Source organism: Capsicum annuum, chromosome 5 (genome assembly GCF_002878395.1).
Source record: "Capsicum annuum cultivar UCD-10X-F1 chromosome 5, UCD10Xv1.1, whole genome shotgun sequence".
NCBI lineage: Eukaryota > Viridiplantae > Streptophyta > Magnoliopsida > Solanales > Solanaceae > Capsicum > Capsicum annuum.
In genome coordinates this window covers 103907348-103924352 of record NC_061115.1, presented here as the reverse complement: position 1 = coordinate 103924352, position 17005 = coordinate 103907348, and the positions used below count along the sequence as shown (strand labels likewise).

Below are 17005 nucleotides of genomic sequence, written 5' to 3'. Positions count from 1 at the left end.
TCTCAGATTTAGAATGGGTTAAAATAGATCTGAATAGTAGTGATAACTCTCAAAAATTTAATATTTTAGAAGATAACAATTTTAAGGCTAATGATGAGTTAATATCTCTTATGAATGAAAGGATAAACATGATGAAAGAGAAGAAACCTACCCAAATGTGTAAATAAAACTTACAACAGCTAGTGTTGATTTGGGATTTAAAGACATTTGAAGGAATAAGATTGTACAATGAAAGATTAGGGAGAGATGAGCAGTTTATAGATACCTCATATTTTGATAGTGAAGATATTATGAATGAATTAGATCATGAAGCTATGAGGGGGTGTTGATTTACCAGTAAGAAGGAAAAGTAAAAAGGTGAGATTTCATCTTGATGGTGTTGCTACTAAATTTGAGCTTGATATGATATTGAAAATTGTAACAAATTTAAAAAAGTTGTGGCAGAGTATGATGTTGAATACAAAGCTAGATGAAAGCTTAATATTAATGAGAAGCATAGATTTAGGGTTAGGCGTAAGGATAAAAGGTGCAAATGATTGTTATTCGCTAGAATAGATAAAGGTTAAGGTGCAAATGATTGTTATTCGCTAGCATAGATAAAGGTTCTGGTGATTTTATGGTCAAGACTTACTATCATGTACATGTATGCACTACTACAACTAAGAATAAATTATGTACATCTAAGTTTATTGCAAATAAGTTTAAGGATGAGATAAGTTGTCAACCTTATATAAAACTAAGAAAAAGTCAAGAATTGATAAGAAAAAAGTTAAGACTGTGTTGGAAGAACTGTTTATTATGAGGCAAAGAGTGAGGTAATTAAGGACTTCTTAGGTAATTGAAAAATTAAATTTACAAGATTGTGTGACTATACAAATATGATTAAAAATACTAATCCTGACAGTTATTGTTGGGTGAGGATAGGTATAGAGTGTCAACCACAAAAAGTATTTGCTTACTTTTATATTTGTTGTGATTCATTAAAGAGAGGCCGATTGACAGGATGTAGAAAAATCATTGATTTAGATGGATGCTTTTTTAAAGGTACTTGCAAGGGTAAATTGTTATTTGAAATTGAAAAAAAAATAATCAAATATTTTCAATTGACTGGATAGTTGTAAATTCAGAGACAACATAATTGTAGTTTTTTTATCAATTACTTGATTGAGCATTTGATCTTAGGCACTGGATATGAAGCACTTTTGTGTCAGATATGCAAAGGATTAGTCTAATTTTTATACTTTAGCTTTGATCTCATATTTTTCTACTATACAGTTTATGTTTTAATATTTTTTATTTTTATTTTAATTTTTTATGTTTACCAAGGGTCTTGTGCTAACTATTCTTGAGTTGCTATCAAATTGTAAGATGAGGTGGTGTGCTAGACATATCTGATCCAACTGATATTAGAATTGGAAGGGAGAAAAAAATAATTTTGAAATTATGCTAAAGCTAGTTTTGAAGTGAAATTTCAAGGTGGAATGAACAAACTTAGTCAACTTGATGAACATCTGTGAAAATTTGCTACATTATGGAAAAAAATATGACTTAGCACATATTTTAAGGAGCATGCTAAATGTGACATTATTGAAAATAATATGTCTGAGATATTCAATTCATGAATTTTAGTTGTTGGACATAAATCTATAATCACTATGCTAGAGGAGATTAGGTATAAGATAATGAATAGAAATGTTAAAATAAGAAAGTTTGATGACACTTGAATTTCAAATACCTATAGCCTTATTAGTATTTGAAGAGAAAAAAAATGGCTAAAAATTGCACAATTAGATTCAATGATCAGATTTGATATGTAATTCAAGATAATCCTTATAGGCATATAGTTGATATTAGAGAAAAGACTGTACTTGTAGAACCTAATAATTGAGGGACATACCGCGTCAGCATGATGTCTTGGCATATTATGATAAAGACATAGAAGCTGAAAAACATGTGAAAGACTGATATACAAAGATACTTTTATGAAGACTTATGGCTGCTTTCTCCCGCCAATACCTAACATAAAAATAGGACCTCACACAATGTATTATGATTGAGTCTCCTCAGTGTAGACCAATGCCTAGCAGACTAGCAAAATGCAGAAGAAAAGAAAAAAATGAGCCTAAAAAAAGTATGAAAAGTTATTCAGGAAAGGAGTAAAATTTACTTGCTTCAAATGTCATCAAGTTAGCTATAACATAACATTTTGTAAAATCATGGTAATACATTCTTCTTTTTTAATTTAATAATTATACAATAGTATTTATACCACACATTTTAATATGCTCTATTGATAGGCTGGGCTGAGACAACCTGAAAGTTCTGGCAGGCCACTAAGTTATAGCCAACCACTAAGGTCTAGCCAATTATCAAGCTCCAGACGGTCACTAATGGTTAGCCAGTAAGTCAGTATTATATGTGTTGATACTTCAATTGTTATAGGAGAGCAGCCATCTGGAAGAGGTGGAGGTATATAGACAGGAGCACTGGCAGAGGTAGGGGAATTGGCAGAGGGATTGAAAGAGGTACTGAAAGGAGAAGAGGAGTTGTATCTGGCCAGCAACCTAGAGATAACAGAGCCATTAGAGCATCAATATCAAAAATAGACCAAAGAGGCCCAAGACAATAGGATTTGACATCTACACTAATCAAATGTGAAAATGAAATTTTAAATGTATGTATGTCATACAACTTCATATGTTTCCTAATTCTTCTTTGATAAATATCATTTTACTTTATTGTATATAGTCTGGTACTAGGTGCAAAAGAGTTTTCACTTCAGGTGTTTACAAAGATACAGTTTCAATAAATATTGATATTTCTGATAAGCCTCGAGAAATGAAGTAAAAAGGAAAGAATACTGTCACAACTACATAATTGCAGTGTATGAGTCAATCAAGGAAGCCAAATTTGAAGTTCTAGTGCACCAGGAGATATGTGAACTTATTGAATCAAATTGTGTTTAAGTACTACCTTGTAATTTCAGTAGCAAAATCATTGATTGTGTGATTGTTTTATATTTTATTGGAATATTTAAAGATTTTAAACTATTTTTAGTGGTTTGTTTTAAGTTTACTTTTGGTGGATACTTATGTATATTTGGAGTTCATTAGAGCAGTTGAAAGATAGTCTATTTTGTGTGAAAAGTGTTGATTAATTATACTTATGATCTTATGCTTTACATTATTTTTGTGGATGATTTACATTCTCTTGTACTTTATCAATTGAAAGGTACTTCATTTTGTATGAAGATGTTTTACTCTCTCATACATATTAACTTTTCTGAATCATTAGTTATCACTGTGTGATACCATTGTGTGAATCATTTAACAGTAACCTTTTTAATCATTAGTTACCACTATGTGAATCATTTGTACACTAAAAATAGGGAGACTAATACTCATTACACAACTTATCTTCATTTCTTCGTACACAATTTAAGTCACAAAACAAATCAATTACAATTAAAAAAAAGTCAAATCAAATCAAAACAATTCCATACAGTAAACTAACCCAAAGTAAGCCTTAAAATCATTTAAGAACATTTCTGAAAGAAATTTCATGTAGCCAAAATCATAACTGCATCAATGTATATCACCCTTAATTTTCTTGATCGATTTCTCTCTTCTTTAAATACTTTGACGTTTTTCAATAAACTCCATATCACCCTATTTGCTTGAGAAGGCATTTCGTCATCGTATTACTGAAAGTAATTGCATTCATATTTCGCCGATGAGATAAAAGACAAAATTAAATTAAAAATACTAAATTCATTTGATAGAAATAAACGATGAATACCTTTGAAGTTTTGCGAAAGAATCTGAGTCCAGCATTGAATTGTGTTCATGAGATCTTAATTTCAGCTTTGAGCCCACATCGACATACCACTTTTACAGTTGAAGAAGATAAAGACGATGAGAAAGATAATTTGACATTGTATTAAAAATGGCAATAAGGAAAAAAAAAGAGGAAGACAGATGTGAAATTACGAAGAGAAGGAGAAAAATTATTTGACCTTCAACTAAAAATGACGGATGTGGAAAAGAGATGAAGAAACCCGATGAGAAATTCGATGGGGGGGGGGGGGGGGGGGATTAAAGCTAAATAGAAAAAGAGGAAAGAATACCGTTGGAAAGTGTCATATTAGATGCTTCCTTACGATTTCACGTGCTTGAGAATCATGAGAACGCCAATATGTCAGGCCGAACGTTTGTATTTAATTGACACAATTTGTAAATAATTCAAGGATTCAATAGACACATTGCTTAATTGAGATGCCAATATATAAAAAATCAACAAGTTCAAAAGCTTGCGTATATATTTCACCATAAATTTAACCTTTTCTCCATTGTCTTTCTCTCCTCAAATCTCAAGAAGCCTGTTGTAGATATAATAGTGCACTGTTGCAAACATAGCTTTAAGTGTGGATATTTCTCTAGTTTTCTCTCTTTTCTATAAGCAACATAGCAGAAGTGTGGATTAAAAAAATTCCAAGAAACGGTTCAATATATGTACCTTCTTTGTTGATATACCGCAATATAAGAGCCACTTATTTCTTATTATAGAATATTCTTACTCTTCAATTAATATCCCAAATTGGTCTCATTCAAATCCTCTATAATTTCTCGTTTATTTTTATACAAAAACTTACAATATCATTTTTAAATATCTCAAAAATCATAATGCTATTTTTTGGAGCTGCTCCTAATACAATGTCTTTCACATCGTCCATCCTATCTGCCCAACTTTTAAAGAGACTAGATCACAAGTTAACAACAAGATCCTTTTAATTAACTTTGCCTTTATGATATAAAGATAATAGAGGAAGGTGAGCTGAGAATACCAGCATGACACTAGTCATCATTATGTCTCATGGACCTTCACATTAATGGGTCTTAAACTGTCATTAGAATATGCTAATAATGATTAGGTACTTAGCTTGCATATACACAAGCTTTACTTTTGTAATCATGCTTTAAAGCCACCCTCTTAGCTGTTTTAGCACTTTTGGTTTCACGAATTACATATGTTTTTTTTACTAATAAAGAGATTATATTCGTGATCCACCCCTAAAGTGAAATAAGCGTAAAGAAAAAAACAGTAGACTGGATCAATCTACAAAAATGAAATGTTCTCTCCGAAATCAATCATCCATAATATTAAATATATCATTTTCATCTTTAGTAAACTTATCAAAAGGCTATAGTCATAGTGATTCTCCTATTCAACTAGTTCGATCATTTCCGAACACCTCATATCTTTTTTTCGGGACGTCTTTTGTATGATTTTTCTTGCAGTGTCATTTTCAATGGGTTCTATGAAGAGAAATTAAAAAATTGAATTAAGTGATACTAGTCATTCTCACTCAACCTACCAAAGTTCTCTTTTTGCTTAAACCATAACAATATGTTGAAAGGAATCTTTGGCTTTCCTTCTCTCATACCTACTATTCACATATACTATAGAATAGTGTAAGTTTTATACATCCGTATTTTTTAATGTAACTTTTTACAATAAAGAAAAGAATAAAAGCAGACTGTCAAAATAATGATAGATAGAAACAAAAATAAAATTAAAGAAAACACTCACTCATTATGTACTCTTACAAAGACACATGTAATGTACAATTAAACTTTTCCTTCTAAAATACCAATACTTAACAAATCTCATGTGATGAAATGATGAAAAAGAAATGAGAAATAAGGCAAAAAAGAAGTTACTTTCCCCTCTATGCCTTAACCCTCTTAAAATGCTAATGGGAGAGAAAAAACAAAAGACAAGAAAATTGTTGCTACTCCTAATTGTCTACAATAAACAAGGACAAATTGCCTTGCACTGGAATCTTTGCTGGACTCTCTCCAGCTTTGCAAAGCCCGTGCTTTGTCCCCTTTCAGAACATACAAAAGCCAGATCAGTGCTAGTGAAAGATTGCAGGTACATAGCAAAATAATTGAAGCACACGTAAGCTGACTCGGACATCACTGTTACTATAAAAAAAAAAAAAAGGACAGAATAGCTTCACCCTAGTTGGACTACACACACATTCAGCATTCCCCTCCTTTTGCCCACAAAAGGTGGAGATTTGACCCCATCCCCCTTCCAAAATTTTGGATCTAACTTTGACAAATGACCTTTGGACCTTCCGGACAAAAACATAGGCAGACCTCAGAACCATTGATGCCTACCATTAGGACCAAAATGCACAGACCATTTCCAGGGTCTTATCTCTATGTCAAGGCATTTATCCTTCCATAAACTTTCTGCAATGAGAGCAGAGTTTTATCAGCTATGCCTTAGATTTCAGTTGCATCATTGAGTTTCTGTTTTAGTAAAATAGCTTCCAAGGACTCCAAGATCACGGCTGAAATTGTCGAAAAGAAAATGAAAGAAGTTAGACAATGTGATAAGACATTCAAGAACATATGACAGGGTTGAGTTAAAAAGAACAAAAATTTACCAATTTATCTTCTTTGGCGCGGTAATTGAGCTAGAACTTGACTGTTACATGAGACTGTTACATGAGCTCCTTACACGAAGATCAACGTTTTTTAGATCACGAAGATGTTGTAAGATTTCATGAAGAAGATCCATCCCTTTATCGCCTTTCTTCAACGAGCTAACGCAATTCTTTAGGAACTCTCTATCTGCCTCAAGAGCTTGTAGCCTTTCATGTAGATAATCCAACTCCTCTTCCACATCTAACCTCTTGTTTTCCTCATGACCACCATTGGAATAGCCATTTTCATGTCCATTTAGCATAACATCTCCGTTTTCGTCACTCATTGCATCAAAAAGTGGAAGAAGTCCCTTTCCCTCAGCATTGACTATTTTTTGTGGATGGTGTTTCCCATTCATTTCACTCAAAAATCCATTGGCATGTCCGTCTATCTCTACATCTAAATGAGAAATTTCCTTTGTGTGGTTTCCATTCTCTCTATATGAATCGTCCATTGGCCTAACATCCTCGAATCCTTTTGTGTCCTCATCATCCATGGTTATAAGCTTTTCCTCCAAGATCTTTAGCTGCACAAGAATGGACATCCTCTCTTCCTCGAAATCAACAAAAGATTCTTCCAATTCTTGAACAGCATCAACTTGAACTTTATGATCCTCACATTCTTGATGACAATAAAAGCTGTCACAGTCCTTTGGTTCTTGATTCAAATCAATAGATACCTCCTCACTTTCCTCACCATTGCTGTAAGAGGCTGATGAAAATCCGCTTCTTGCAACACTTCCATCTTTGCTTCTCTTCAACATCCTCGCTGCCTTTTCTTTTGCTTCATATTCCGATAACCTTTTCCTATATACTTCCAATTCTTTCTCTAGCTCTTGCTTTTCCTTCTCCCTCTTTACCATAAGCTCATTCAAGAGTTGCAACGCTTCTTGATCATACTCCGATTGTTCTTCCATCATTCTCTGGTATTGCAGTGCTTCCATCTGCATTGCTGATTTTTCTTCTTGAAGCTTATTTATCATAGCCATTGTCTGATTAGCAGCGACAGCAGAAGCACTCCTCTCTTCTTCTAACTCCGTATACAAAGCATGTAGAGCTTTTCTCTCAGCTTTTAACGCTGATTTCAGGTGTTCAATCGATGAAGCTGTATCTCCACCTTCTAACTCACTAACCACACTCCCATCAAAAGACTCAGTTCCGAAATCTTTCTTCTCAAAGAGTAGTAATTTCTTATGCAACTGATGGAAGCTATCGGTAGAAGTTGGTGTTTCTGGAACTTTTTCTTCTTCAGTCTCATCCAATTTCGAAGATATTGATGATTGCTTGTTCATCACATGTTCCTCAAGTTCTACTGACAATAATTTCAATTGTACTAGTTTTTCTTGATCTTCTTTAGTACCTAACAAGGTATAATAAAACAAATAAATACATTGCTGCATAACCATAGAAAACAGGCTTAAACCGTTACTTTCTTCACAACAACCTATACAGTTTAGTCCCATAAAGTGGTGTCGGGGGAGGATAGAGTGTACGCAGACCGTACCCCTACCTCAAAGGTAGAGAGGTTGCTTCCAATAGATCCTCGGATCAAGGAAAAACAGTCCAAAATTGTCCAGCAACAGAAGTAACCAAAATGAAATCAGAACAAAGAAAATTGCTTTGCTACTAAAAGAGTACTAAAAGATTTGCTTTAACCTTACCATGTTGATCAATTTCATGGAAATGAGCAGAACGTGTGGAAGGTTCTTCATGTGTACAGGAATTAGGAGATACTTGACATGAAATTTCATCTGACAGATTCATAATAGGAATTTCATTTCCAATTAACACTTCTGCCTCAATTTCATTAATTTGTGGTGTTTGGGAAGCCTCTTCTGAAACTACAAAAGTAAGCAAAAACAATCAGAAACAACAACATACCTAGTTTTATCCCGCAAAGTGGGTTACGGGGAGAGTAGAGTATATGCAAACCGTATCCCTACGTCAGAGGTGGAAAGTTTGTTTCTGATAAACCCTCGGCTCAAAAAAAACAGTCCAAAGCAGTCCAACAAAAGAAGTAACGGAAGTACAAGAAACAGAAGATAGTACCAGAATAGAAACTACAACAAAACCATACGATAATCGAGGTGCAAGGAATCAACAAATATTAACAAAAACTGAAGGACAAGAAACTACAAGAGTATTAGGAATATGTACCTTGTTGAACATCTGAATCTTTTTCTTCCCTTACACTTTCAACTTCAATTTGAACATTATCCCTAGCAAGTGCTTGCCGCAACTGAGTATTGTCAAATTGCTCATGAACCTCTTTTACTGAAAGGCATTCTTCAACACAAAAACCGAAACCATTCTCATTTTCCTCCATCTCCATAGAATCAAGAACTATAAACTTAGGTTCCTCCTCAATCTTGTTCTCAACAACCAATTCAACTTCGTCATTGACTTGTTCCTCAGAACTAAAATTGACTTCATCGTTATTCTTTATGTAATTTTCGTGCATCGGTTGATTTTGGCTGTGATCTTCCTCAGTTATTGAATCAATCAATTCAACAGGAACCAACTTCTGACCACTACATTCGACGAAAAAATCCAAATGCTGAGGAGAAAATTCAAAAGATGAGTCCTCAATTACACAAACTTGAACAGCTTCATCTTTCATGACCCTTTCTCTATAGTGCTCCTCTATGTAATCCGTTATTCCTTCAAGAACCAAACATTCCCCATCATCTTCACTACCTTCCAATTTTCTAATCTCAGAAACAGGCAAAGAAAAATCAGAAAGATCAGTTTTTTCTTCATTCCCACAACTTCCTATGGCAAAATCTGATCTTTCTTTTTCGAAATCATAACCTTTATCCATTAGATCATCATCTTTTGACTCAATAGCCAAATTGCCTTTTCCCAAATCATCAGAATAAGGCTTAGTCAAAATATCATTATTCAGAGTCGAAAATTTCCTCTCCAAGATCACACCACAGCAAGAACACTTCAAATTCACCTCACCATCCTCCAGAACTCCACAAAAATCATGGCGTGAGGATGAGCAATCCTCACAGAGATCTTGAGATTCAGTCAACTTCTGATGATTTAAACAGAAACCAAGTTTGGATAACTCTGTAGTATGTATTTCACAGACAAGATCTCTGCGAAAAGTCTTAGTCCTTTGATGATCGAATGCATGATCAATTCGAGAACATAATGGACAAGGTGGCTTTAGTCCAAAATATTCAGCAAATTTGATGATCATATAGGAGAAGAAAGAGTTGAGTAGAAGTAGAATTATCAAAATCCATTCCAACACTGCATACATAAGAACCATTGTGATCTTGTTGGTATTTTTGTGTAACATGGTTGCGAATTTGTTAGCAGCCATTTCTAATGATCCGTAAGAGCAAACACACAAAAAATAATACAGTAATAATAATTCAACTTGACACGGACTTATTAACGTCTGATGATCACGAAATACAGACAAAAATAATAATAATGATTGAAGTTGTGAGAAACTTAAGTTGCGGTGATATACACAAAGTGATATACAGAGGGAAAGTGAAAGAGCTAATTCAAGAATCAATGGAAAATGAGAGAGAGAGAGAGAGAGAGAGAGAGAGAGAGAGAGAGAGAGAGAGAGAAAGGAGTGAAGGTAGAAAAAGAGGGAAAATAGTTTAAAGTAGATTGGATGAAGGGAAGATTTTTTATATTTTTGGATTGAATAGCGAGAAAGGACGCCAAATGAGACCTGAATCTGTCAATAAGCAGGGGCTTATTACTACCGTATCGTGTCTAAAAATTATGGAGTATTGTATATATAAAATTAAAATTATTTTTATTTACATATAATAAATGTTAGAAGTTTTAATTTATATATTTACTTTTTTATATTTGAAATATACTTAGTAAACTGTTAAGTACGGAGCTAAGCAGAAAAACGGGTTCAATCAACTTCCTAAATTGGAAAAAAAATATGTTGAATTTCTTGATTTTTTTTCTTGTAAAATCTTTATATTTTGAATATTTTAAATGAGAAAAACTTGTAAATATGTAGAAAAGAACTACTCCATGTGATGAAATAAATACATATATATTGAAATAAATAAATCAAAGAGAGGAATATATATATATGAAAAGCATCTTTGAGTCTAGAGAATGTCGACAAAGTTTAATCAATAAGTTTACACATTCAACAGTTAGATATTAGTAGCTTAGTTGGTTACCTGAACTTCCACCTCATTGGTGAGAATTTGATTTCCTACATTGTAATCCTTTCCTCTATCCCAATTTTTTTTAAATTACAAAAAAAAAAAAAAAACGGCCAACGTTTGTTGGATTCTTCTCATCGTGCACATTGATTTAAGGAAAAAGTATCAAATTTATTCCTCTACTTAGGAATATTGGCTAATTATATTTTTTTATTATATTTTAGAATAAAATTTATTCTCGAGTTAAGAAACTTTTTATCTATATCCTTACTTGAATAGAAAAACTTAGATCAACAATAAATGCCCTATTTTCTAAAAACAAAACACACCGTAATCTAACCCGACCCGATTTAGAAAAATGACACAAACAAATATACTACGCCCTCAATTTTATTGATCGAATTTTCCCAACGAACAAAATATACTTCTCTTTCAACGTGCATCGTTAGCAGGTTGTTTACGAATGAACAAAAAATAAAATAAAATAGGATAACGCGAAAGCATGAAACTAGAGAAAATGTCTAATACAATCTCTGTCCCTATTCTAGTTATGTTTAAATTTTAAATTTTAGTATGTAATTTTATGTGTATCTGAATTTTAGAATCAGTATGTAAATTTTTTGAGTAGTTGACATAACGACAAATTTGTATTGATTTAAATTGTATATATAGACATAAGAATGAAAAGATGTCATGATTGTTTGTGTCAGCACTGATACAGATTCACTTTTCATAAATTATGCATTGATAAATATCGAGTGGTCTAATCTCGTTGAAAAAATTTGACCAACAGAAGTAAGGGAGGGGTATATTTTTTTTTGTGTGTGTGTGTGTGTGCGCGCGGGTCAGGCAAGAAAGATTAGATTACGGTGCATTTTTTTCAAAAAAAGGGCATTTAACGCTAATTGGGATTTTTTGTTAAAAGAAGGGTATAAGTAAAAAAATATCTTAACAATGAGGGTAAATTTGATCTCAAATTATGACAGCAAGGATAAATTTAATACCTGAGTATGACAAAGAATATATTTAACCAATTTTTTAAAGTAGAGAGATAAATTTTGATCATTTTTTGTTTATTTAATTAGCTTATACTAGTAATTATTAGTAATATATATTTATCTTGTTAATTTTTCCCTTCATTTGTTTCATTTAAAAAAAAATTACTAAACATATAGAGCAGTTTGGTGTACGAATATTTTATTTCACATAAGATTTAAGAAAATATTATACGTAAAGAAATGTGATATAGATAGCATATCTCAAGTATTAAGAATTGATTTCACATTAAAATATGTGACTTATACGTTGGTAATACAAGGTTGCTAGATTGTTGCTCTAACCCCCCCCTCCCCCTCCCCCACCTAAAAATAAAGAAAATTAAAGTCATGTTATGGAATATAAAAGCAAGAACAAGAAGATAAAAGAGAGAGAAAAAAGGGAGACTTTTTTATTTCCATTGATGGTTGAGAGATCATCGAAATGAGAATATAATGAACAAAAACCTTATATTTATAGGAAAAAATACTCCTAGTTTCTGATTAAAAGACAAATACTTCAAATCTTGACAGATATCAACTAAATCTTGATAGATCTTGATAGATCTTATCTATATTCTTGATAGATCTTGATAGATTGTTGCTCTAATCCCCCCCCCCTCCCCCTCCCCCGCCTAAAAAAAAAGAAAATTAAAGTCCTGTTATGAAATATAAAAGCAAGAACAAGAAGATAAAAGAGAGAGAAAAAAGGGAGACTTTTTTATTTCCATTGATGGTTGAGAGATCATCAAAATGAGAATACAATGAACAAAAACCTTATATTTATAGGAAAAAATACTCCTAGTTTCTAGTTAAAAGACAGATACTTCAAATCTTGACAGATATCAACTAAATCTTGATAGATCGTGATAGATCTTATCTATATTCTTGATAGACATTCACTATAATGTAAATACATTTATAACACTGCCTCTTGAATGTCTAATTGATAGATAATATGTCTCGTTAAAACCTTACTAGAAAAAACCCAGTAAAAAAATCTAGTGAAGAAAAAAGAGAACACATCTCCAATAATACGCATATAGGTTGCCTCATTAATAACCTTACAAGGAAAATTCAGTGGAATAAAACCTCGTAAGGGAAAAATAGTACAGCATGTATTAACTCCCCCTAATGAGATCATCCTTCAACCTTTGCATTCCAATCTTGTGCACTATCTTCTTGAAAGTTGCAATTGCAAGAGACTTGGTGAATAAATTAGCCACATTATCACTTAAACGAATCTGTTGCATGTTAATATCACTATTCTTTTGTAGCTCATATATGTAGAAAAGTTTTGATGAAGTGTATTTCGTTCTATCTCCTTTTATGAATCCTCCATTAAAATATTTTATGCATACTACATTATTTCTATATAAAATTGTGGGTACATTTTCACATTTCAAATCATATTTTTCTCGAATGAGATGTATCATGGACCTCAACCATACACATTCTCGACTTATTTCATGAATAACTATTATCTCAGTATGATTCGATGAGGTGGCTACGATGGACTGATTTGTATATCTCCAAGATATGAAAGTATCCCTACATATGAACACATTACATGTTTAAGATCGAGATTTATGCAGGTTAAATAAATCCTCAGCATCAACATAATCAACAAGATCAGAACTGCAAAAATGAGCCCATATCAATAGTCCCTTTTAGAAATCTTAATATGTGTTTGATCTCACTGCGATGTCTTTTAGTAGGAGTAGAACAATACCTTGCAAACAAATTGACTAAAAAGACTATATCGGGCCTTGTAGTATTTGTAAGATACATTATTACACCAATTGGACTAAGATATGGTACTTCAAGACCAATCCAATTCGATATGTTTCTCATTTCAACAAATAATTTATTGTTTTTGAAAACTCTCTAAGAGTTTCAATAATATTCAGATCATTAATTTATCCCTTATAAGGATAATAAACAAGTTTTCCGAAAACTTTATATGCTTCAGGCATTTTGAATCCTTTAGAAATTTTCATATGGAATTTTGTCAAGTGACAATAGCAATATGTGTGAATCTTAAAGTGTCTGGATAACAAATCAAATAAGTGTTATGCTTACCAAGATGCATCCTTTCATGTCACTTGATAAATGTTTCTACGACAGTATACTTAGATAAACATAGAACTTAGATCCTCGTAATCTTTTACAATATTGCGCTAATAGTGTATCAATGATATTAATGGTATATCATTTTGTATCAATTAACAGTGTTACATAACATTTTGACATCTCATCACTTCATTATTTTCAGGTACCTGAACCTCTCCTAAGGTTTCATGAAGTGTTATGTCATAGGCTCTTCAAGCTCACATTGCCTTCTTATTAAGATTATTTGCTCCTTATTCGTTTCAAGGATTATTTCATTTGAAACTGATTGGTCTATCACGCTTTACGCATGCGTATATTTTATCCTTTTGGGACATAAAATAGGAGCACTTGTAGCTTAATATGAGATGCTTTCGGCATTTGACTTGAATTATCTTTTGAATGAGGATTTGATGATAATTCCTAACATATTTCATAGTTCTTTATAATCTCCCTCTTATGTTAGGAAAACTAACATACATCCTCTACTTCTTTGAGAAATTCATTTTTGTGAATCATGGTATATTCATTTATCATATATCGAACATCAAAATATTAGATGGAATAGTTGATTCCTTATCTTGAACCAATTGAAAGAGAAGAAATAATCATAATTTATTGGTTTAATGCATACAAGTACTATTGTATGCAGCATCTCATATTTCAGACCAACACATAAAATTTTATTCTTATTAGCAATGGTTTAGCTATTTATCGAAGGCATTCAATGCCAAACCATCATCATCAAGATAAATTGTCTTGATTATACAATCTGAAAGTTATGTTCTTAACTCAATTTTATTGAGCAAGCAACTTTATGAATGTCAGTCTGCAGGTTGACAACAAATGTACATGTGATCATCTTATTGATGCATCTTTTCAACGTATCACATGATTGGTGAACGAGCTCTTATTCACCTTTTATATTTTTCAGATTTTGAAGAATCAAATCTCAAAATTAGTTGGTCTAACCAATTTTTCATGAGAACAAGCAAATAAATAATTCTTGAAGAATTTTCTATTTCTTCAACATATGTCTAATACTCAATATGCACATTTTTGAAATATAACAATCGTTCATGTCAATTTATGAACTTTTATACTAGTAAACTCCAAGTTTATCATGACATGTGCATTTTTTCTTTAGTAAATTTCAGATTTACTATTACATGAATAAATTTCAGATTTATTACTTTAGAAGTAGATTTCAAAATAACTCTTCTCAGTTATTTTGCCTCTTTCGGAGGTGAGATGTGATACCATTACAATCAAGTACACATTTATATAAGTTTCTCATTTCCCAGGAATAAAATATAATCGTGTCTTAAGCCTATCAAATTTTGACAGCTTATAAACTCTTTCATGATATTGCTACTTTAGGAGCACATCGAGGCATATATATCTATCAAAGTCTATCATATATTGATACCATATTTACTTCAAAAATTGAGAATATTCAGTAGAACAAATTTCATGATTTTTCATCAAAAAATACATTTTTTGCCTTGACCATCATTATATCAACAATATGGTGCATTGAGATTCAAACTCAATATCTTATTCATATAAAGGCGTCTTAGATCACAAATCAATCGAGTTTGAACCCAACATCTTATTTTCACGATGCATGCATTCATATCGGGCTTTTGGGAGGATGACCATCTTCAAGTGGTCAAATCTTTCTTTTATGCTATTCCACAAAACAAGTGGGTCCTTAGTAGTAAGTATTCAATTTTCAAAATTTCGTCAAGATGATGATGCAAGAAAATCATAGTCTTAGTACGATTTTGATTAGATGTTGTAATTTCTTTCTTTATGACGTCTCCAAGACCCATAACATCTAATTGGATTTCAGCATTCAACACTCATGAAAGGTAGTTCTTGCTCGAGCCAATGAATTCAGATTTTGTAAAATTATTAGTAATATGAAAAGAAAGAAAATAATACCTTAGCCATCAAATTTGAGACGGTAGAGTCTCGTGTTGATAACATGTTATGAAATATAAAAGCAAGAACAAGAAGAATAAAGAAGAAAGAGTAGAGAGACTTCTTTATTTCCCTTGATGGTTGAAAGATCATCAGAACGAGGATATAATGAACAAAGCCCCTCTATTTATTAGGAAAAATACTCCTAGTTTCTGACTAAAAGACAGATACTTCACATCCTGATAGATATCAACTAAATCTTGATAGATATCTTATTTATATTCTTGATGGACATTCATTATAATGTAAATACATTTATAACAATTCTAATATTCTCCAAAAAAAATATTTCAATAAATAAAGACAAGTCAAAAAGTATTACTCCACCGCACAAGGGCTTCATTTTCTTTGAAGAAAAGTTCGTGAAAAATACACTAACTTGTTTACTTTCTTTCTCATTTCTTTTATCTAATAATTCTTTTAATTTCCCAGATAAAGAGATGTTAGTTCTTATTATCGGTGAGCTGCTTTCTCTCATAATTTTTTTTTTATTTTTGGGTAGTGTTTTTTTATTTGTCAAGACTCGAGGAAAAAGAATGTATTTGATTAAAAGGGTCATCTCAGATTAGTAAGGATCGAAATTAAGCTACTGAAAATATATTTCGTTTAAATATGGGTTTTGATATCATCGTGAAAGGACCTACCCTGTAGAGGATATCAAATAGTTGCTTATTAAAGTAATAGTCAATATATATATATATATATATATATTTATTAACACATATAATTATTTTTAACCGGCCGACTAAATAGGTGACTTGTTTTAATAAAGAAAAAATTACCTAAATAATCAAACATTCTTGCGAAATCTATTTATTTTCTCTCTATTTTAAACTAATTACATAATATTTCACTTCTTAACAATTCCCCCATACATGTAGATACATGTCGTAAGTCTCCCTTCCCCCCTCCTCCTTCCCTTCCCCCTCCCTCGAAATACATGTGGACATATGTCGTAACACCTTCAGATACATGCGATTTAGTTGTAATCTTTCATATACATACGAATACATGTGCTTGTATATGAGATGCATGAATTTACTTGAATTAAGTCATGTATTCAGACACCTACATCATATATCTGAGTGTTTTGATCATTTTAATCATTTACTCTTTTTTTTTAAATTGATAAAGTAATTAGCTCTTGTATTAGTGAATTTTGAGTCGTTTACTCTAAGGGGTCGTTTGATGTAAGGAATTAAAGCACATAATTTTGGAAT

The 17005-nt window shown here is 31.9% G+C and overlaps 1 protein-coding gene and 1 long non-coding RNA gene across 2 annotated transcripts; both read right to left on the bottom strand.

Moving 5' to 3' along the window:
- Positions 1–2596: 2596 nt before the first annotated feature.
- LOC124898914 lies at positions 2597–4484 on the bottom strand. The gene is made up of 3 exons (XR_007055835.1): positions 4127–4484; positions 3799–3887; positions 2597–3703 (listed from the first exon to the last, which is right to left on the bottom strand). It is a non-coding gene; the product is annotated as an uncharacterized LOC124898914 (long non-coding RNA).
- A 1071-nt stretch (positions 4485–5555) lies between these two features.
- On the bottom strand, positions 5556–10186 carry LOC107870861 (myosin-binding protein 2). Its single transcript, XM_016717541.2, has 4 exons — positions 8654–10186; positions 8158–8337; positions 6458–7856; positions 5556–6361 (listed from the first exon to the last, which is right to left on the bottom strand). The coding sequence occupies exons 1-3, from the start codon at positions 9828–9830 to the stop codon at positions 6502–6504; spliced, it is 2712 nt and encodes a 903-aa protein (XP_016573027.1). The 5' UTR covers positions 9831–10186; the 3' UTR covers positions 5556–6361; positions 6458–6501.
- Positions 10187–17005: the final 6819 nt, after the last annotated feature.